This window comes from Leucopleurus acutus (genome assembly GCF_964270905.1).
Source record: "Leucopleurus acutus genome assembly, chromosome: 14".
NCBI classification, from domain to species: domain Eukaryota; kingdom Metazoa; phylum Chordata; class Mammalia; order Artiodactyla; family Delphinidae; genus Leucopleurus; species Leucopleurus acutus.
The window spans coordinates 7,640,635-7,647,011 of NC_139156.1; the positions used below are offsets into that span (position 1 = coordinate 7,640,635).

A 6,377-nucleotide genomic window follows, 5' to 3' on the forward strand; every position below is an offset into this window, starting at 1 on the left:
TAAGTGGCCGGCGTTGCCCTTCTTCCTGAGGTAGGGAAGCAGTCCAGGCTTAAAAGGGCTGCATCGTGTGGGGTCCAAAGGTAATGAGCATGTCACAGAAACGGGCTGGGCCTGACACAGAGCCGAGTGAGCAGGAAGTGGAGCTGGGCGGGGCCTGAGCACGGTGATGGGATGCCGGGAGCGAGGGGCCAGCTGTGCGCGCTACCCTCGGCCACCTCCAGCACCTGCCTGACACCCGCCACCAGACCCGCAGCTCCGAGCCGGGGCAGCCCACCACCTGACCCCTTGGGCTCTGGGGCTTCCTATGAGAGACAGTCCAGCCTTCATGGGAAACTCCGATTTACCAAAGATGGATTAAAGATAGGCCCCAAATAAGCCGGTGCCTTTTTCTCTTTCCTGAGATAGTTTAAAAAACAAAACAAAACCGCCACCCCAGGAAACCACATACCTCACCGCCCTGGTTGTCTCTGTGCCGGCTTCCAGCACAAGTGAGGCTTAGAAAATTTCCAGGCCCCTTGCCACTCTCATGGCCTGGCGTTTTCTTGATACTTGGAGAATTCTGCTCTCATGAAAGTGTCTGCTTGGGGGAGGAAATGCCTCCGCTTAGCCAGGGCCCTAGCCCAGCAGCTTGCAGCAGAGTGGCTGCAAGGCTCCAGGAGCCTGGGCCAGGCGCGGACCCGGTCTGCTCGTTCTCCCTGGCTGGTTGGGCTTGTTTATACCCCTCTGTCTAGAGGGATCTGAGGTGGTTCCCTAAAAATCAGTAACACAGAGAGATCCATGAATTGGATTACAAAGAGGGAGACAGCATTAGAAAGAGGAGAAGCGAATGAGCCAGCCTCGAAGGATGGTGCCAGAGGAGGGGAGCTGGGGGACTCTGTCACACCTCTTGTCTGAGAAGGGCAAGCACACGTGTGCCTTGGGGAGACGTGTTCTGTCCCAGCACAATGCTGAGAAGAAGTTTCACGTGGGCACGACGATGAGGCCCCGGGCTGAGCAAGGAGAGGTCCCCAGCAACCACTGATCCCCAGTAAACGCAAGGCAGGCTGGTTCTGACAGGTGGACTCCTGACGGGATCTGACGGTCAGCCTCTGAGCGGCATCTGGCGTTCCTGTTCTGGAAGGAACAGCAGTACCGATGAGCAGTTGACAACAGAGCGCTTTCACCTCCCGTCTTAGATCGGTTCCTTGGAAGCAGAGCTTCAGCCGGGAATCGGGTCCCAGAGATTAGGAGGCCCTTGGGAGAAACCTGTAGGAAGTGAGGGAGCAGACAGGCCAGGGAAGGAGCCCTCAGCCTAACCCAGGGGGGCCCAGCAGTGTGAAGAGCACCTGGGATTTGACCCCCCAGGCCCAGGTCAGCTCCAGAACCCGTATCGGCCAGTCCCCGGCTGTGGGTTGCCCCGGGAGGAAGGGGCAGGGGAGCTGTGCCAGGCGCTGGGGAACGGGCTTCCACGGGTGGGGCCCCAGCAGCCCCGCTTCACATCCATTTTCTCGTGGGACCCTTGCAATGGCCCAGGGAGGCAGCCAGGCCAGTGACGACTGTTCATTTCCCAAATGAGGCGACTCTTGTCAGTGGAAGAGCCAGTCTTGGGCGAGTTCCTCCGACCCCAGACCCTGCGTCCTGCGCTCCTCCCCTGGGCCACGCGCACCATGCTCCCGAGGCTTTCCCGGTTCAAGGGCAGGATGGGGCCCAGGGAGACGGGAGTGAGGAAAACAGCCTGTCCTCCTGAGGGCAAGACGACCAGGAGAAAGGGGGCTGCCGCTGCCTGCTCTCGGCCACGGCACCCCAGTCTGCCTTGCCCTTGGCCCCGGGCTGCCTGCCCCAGGCTGGCACTTGGGGAGGGGACGGAGCTCATGGCCCAAGGCTCGGCAGGGTGGGTGGTGGCCGGAGTGCACAGAAGGACGGGGCCGAGTCCGTTAAGTTAATGTGAGGTTCCCGAGGGGGGATTTGGTTTTCAGATTGCAGCTCAAGGCAGAGGTGCCCTCAGCTGGCGAGGGGCTGCGTCCTCCTCGGCCTCTTCACAGTGTGGGCGCTTGGGGCTGGGTGTGGACGGCGGGTGTGGACGGGAGCCAGGCCCGGCCCTCGGGGTGCTCTCACTACCCGGGTCTGGTGGGCCTCTGTCTGCAATGACGGCTGCACAGAGTTCCAGCGGGGCTGAACCCAGGGCCTGGCCAGGGGCCTGCCACCCAGAAGGAGGGGATGGGAGCAGATATCTGCACAGAAGGGCTGTGCAGAGAAGGGGCCGTTGCTTCTGACTTGGGGAGGCTGGGTGGGTGGGCTGAGACACTGCTGCCTGTACCTGAGGCCTGGCAGTTCTGATGGAAGCAACTTGACTTTCAGGGGCTCCATTCCAAAGTCGCTCCAGACTCTAGGACTGGGGTGCTGAGCAGTGTCTCCAGCCACTAGCCTGAGGCCAATGGATGGTCCTGAGATTTGCTACCTGGTCAGGCTCGTGCCCAAGTAGGCGGCCCATCCCTGGGTCAGGGCCGGGTCTGGCATAGGGGGGACTGCCTGTCCCAAAGCAGCCATCTCACCCTGGAAAGATGTTCACACAGTGCTTTGAACTTGTTCGAAGCTTTGCAGCTTTGCCCAGACGTTTTTGAGGGCACACAGGCCTCCAGGCCTCCAACAGGCCTGTGCAGCATTCTTGCATGGGAGCTGGGCTTTGGGGAGCGCGAGCCACCAGGAGAGGCTGGGCGGGACCCTGCCCCCAGGGCCGCGCCCTGGATGCCAACACAGGATGGGCCCTCCTGGGATGGAGCCTGGGCAGGACACACACACTGCCCCTTTGTGCAGGTCACATTCCTCCCCGGCAGGTGGGGCGTGCCACCGGCTGGGACATTCAGCAGGTTTTCACTGTGGCTGAAACAGCTGAGTTTTGAGTCAACAACGTTTTCAACGTGACACTGGCTTTGTAGCCAAGGGGTAGGTGCCTTTGAGGACTGTCAGAGGGTGGGGTTCAGTGGCATCCTGGGGTTTGCTTGTGACAAACATTCACCAACCAAACCTTGCAGCTTCTTGCCCTGCTGCAAAGCAAAAAGGACCCAGTTATTCCAGACTTTCAGAACGGGGGTCGCCCGGGTGCCCTTCGCCCAGCCCTTATTTGTCAGGTGGGCCAAGGCTGGAAGGTCTTGTCTGAAGCCATCAGGCCTGTGTGTGGCGGAACCCAGGACTGTAACAGCCTCTCTGGCCTCAGCCCTCGCCAGGGCATGCTTGAGGCAAAAGCGGCGTCTCTGAAAGGCCCCCGCAAGCTGGGGTCCCCAGCACCCTGCTGCTGGCTGGCTGCAGTTTAACATGACTAGTGCCCAGACACACGCCGTCACGTTTGCCGTGAAGTCAGGCACCCGCCTGCACCTTAGTTAACGCATGTTCGTGGGGCTGAGGGCATCAGGGTCTCGGCATCCCCTGTGACCCATTCACAGCACGTTGGGTTTACGCTGGGCGTATTGTTTGTAACGGGTCACACTGCCATTCGCGGAAATTCCTTACACACCGCTGCTTCTGTAGGCCCGGGCTGAGCCATCCTCCCTCTTCCTTGTCTCTCTACCCAGTTCTCCTTTCGTCCTGGCTCAGGTCTAGGCCACTCAGGAGAGTGGCTGGGAGGCAGAAGGGGGCCCAGGGACCCTCCCGGTGCAGGCATCTGGGGCCTCTGCCCACACACAGCGTTAGGTTTGTGTTCTGACCTGAGGACACGGAGGCTCTTGGGGGCCGTTTTGCACGAGGACCTGCGTCCGGCCCTCTGCTGTGGCAGCGGAGGGAACATGCCCTGTGAGGCCCGGGGCCTCAGCGAGCCCCACGTGGCCCAGGAGGGGCACCGCGAGGGTCCCCAGTCTGGCTCCCACCACGACCTGGGCCAGCATCTCAGGTCTGATTGGTGGCCCAGCCCTTCTTTCCTCAATCCCAGAGCCCCCCACTCCGCCAGTACCCCAGCGTCCCTTTCTCAGTTAATCGAAGGATTCCAAGACGAGCAAACCCATCAGAGCGGTTTCCGCCGTGGCGCCGGCGGGGACGGTGAGCGCGCGCGGCAGGTCCGGCCACTTCCCTCTAGAGAGGGTGCCTTTCGTCTTCCATCCGCCAAGCCTGGTGCAGCAGCTTGCTCGCTGTGACAGCCGGTGGTCACCTTTATTTCAAAGTGACATACGGACACTGCCGCCTGTGAAAGGACGGGGGCCCTCAGAACAGGCCTGTGACCTTGGCATTGGCAGACGTGCGGTGCTCCCCACGCCCCCAAGTCCCCAGCGTGTGCAGGGAGGAAGCCAGAGCCCGGACTCCCTCCTGCTGCCTTCGACACACGTCTCTCCTGTCTCGTCCCGAGAAGGCACAGCATTGCTGCTGGTCCTGTTGGGGACCGGTGGGGCTGGGCCGTGGGCACCCTCGTCTGCATAGCCCTCCGTCCTGACTCTGCTCAGCTGGGAGAGCTGTTGTGTAGCTGAACCCGTGGGTGCGTTGTGCCGGGCCTGCCCCCTTTTGTGAGTGGGTGGCCCCAAGCGCCCTTGGGCCGCGTTCAAGCTCTGCCCGCCACGGGCAGGCCCTAGGCTGCCTCCTCCAGGCTGGCCCCTTGCAGAGGCAGAGCCTACGGGTGCAGAGCCCTGGGCAGCCACATTCTCTCACCGGGGCCTCAAAGGGCCCTGTGGGACAGGCAGGGACCATCACTCGCCTCTTACAGATGAGGCAGCTGAGGCCTAGGGAGGCTGAGGGGTGTCTCCGCGGCCCCCAGCTGTGAGCCTGGCCCCCTCCCCAGCAGGGCTGCAGCATCCGTCACCTGAGTGCCTGTTGAGAGCACAGGAGCCCAGGGCTCACGTGGAAACCGGCCCCCTGGGTGGCTGTGATGTGCACCACGTGGATGTCAAGCCAACCCTCCTGGCCCATGTCCCCTCCTATCACGGCGACAGGGTGGCATGGGCACCGTGCCCCCTTTGTGCAGCAGTGCGGCCTGGCGGTGTTTCCGTTTGCGTCAGTAAATCCACTCCTGCCGTGTTCTTCTAATGGCTAAAGAGGCTTCCCTTGTCTGAAAAGACATGCTTTATGGAACCCTTATCGCAGGGAATCTGGGTCACTTTCTTCTTTTCAATTTAACAGCGTGATGAGGAATGTTCATGTCACTGAATTTCTGCATGCGTCCGGATTGTTTTCTTCAGATAAAAATTCTAGAAGTGAAATTGTCTGAGAAGTGTTCAGATCCGTTTTCAGAAAGGTTGTGTGTGAAGGGCTCTGGGCATGCCCCTGCTCCCCCCACCCCACCGCAGTGCCCCCAGAACTGGTTGTTAGCAAGCTCGTCCTCTTTGCCAATTTGCAGATGAATAACTGCACCTCGCTTTTTCTTTATTAACATGGTGTTCACCGGCCAGGGGTATTTCTTCATACGTTATCCTTGTCCTTGTCCAGGTCGGGGAAGCGGCCGGGACTTGGGTGGTCTTCTGCTGCCCGGCGGGCCCACCAGCAGATAGCCCCAGGGGCCTGGGCCTGGCTGGCTGGGGCGTGCGGGCCTTCGGTTCCAGGAACGTGACCCTGAGTGACGTGTGTGTCTGTCTCCCCCACAGAACTGTCAGACCTTCAGCAGCCTCAGCTGCCTGAGCGCGGGGACGGAGGACCGTGGCCCTCACAGCCCCTTCGCCCTCCACGTCAGCAGCACCAGGTCCTGGACCGCCTTGCTCTCGGCCTCCGGCACGGGGGGCAGGACCCCCGCCGGGACCCCGATCCCCGAGCCTCTGCCCCCGTCCCTGGACGACCACCCCGCCTGCCAGGAGGAGCCGTGCTGCGAGGAGGCGGGTGGCTGCGCCCTCGGCGAGGGCTGTGGTGGGCGTGGGGAGCCGGGCACGGCCTGGCGGGACCACGGGGCTGTCTGCAATAGCCCCTGCTCCCTGGACGGCGAGCTGGACATTGAGCAGATAGAGAACAACTGAGAGGCCCCGGCTGGCGGCAGGGCGGGCAGGGCAGGGGGTGCGCTAGAATCCATAGGCCTCCCGCCACCTCTCCCCCCACCCCTCTCCCGCCGGGCGCCGGGCAGGGCCCCCGGGGGAGCCCCACGCCTGGGCCTGATCAGCGCTTCCTGGAAGGTCTCGGGGCCCAGGAGCGAGCCCACCACCTCCCCAGACGCCGTCCCGCCCTCGGGGTCCTGGCCCAGCACCGGCCGCCTGGCCGGGCCCGCGGTGCAGGGTCTCAGCCTTTCACCAGCACCGCACCCACGCTCCGTGGAGCTACCACGGTCGGAAGAGAAGCTTCTTGGTTTCGGTCTCCTTCCCCCTCTTTCCTGTGGGATGTCGGCGCAAGCGTCCCACCGTCCCCGCTGGGCAGTCCCGTGGCGCTGCGGCAGGGCTGGCCCGCTCTGTGTGCTTCCGCCCGGGCTCGGGTCCCTCCGCTGGGGTCACGGCCCTTCTCGG

General features: G+C 62.6%; 1 protein-coding gene across 1 annotated transcript in view; it reads left to right on the forward strand.

Annotated features, from left to right (window-relative positions):
• Nucleotides 1-5,900, forward strand: part of FAM53B (family with sequence similarity 53 member B) — a gene marked incomplete at its 3' end in the record, with an annotated part of 74,118 nt that extends 68,218 nt beyond the window's left edge. Inside the window, exon 4 of the mRNA XM_082853989.1 lies at nt 5,538-5,900. Within this exon, the coding sequence (XP_082710115.1) occupies nt 5,538-5,900 (363 nt within the window). The remainder of the gene's footprint in view (nt 1-5,537) is intronic.
• Nucleotides 5,901-6,377: the final 477 nt, after the last annotated feature.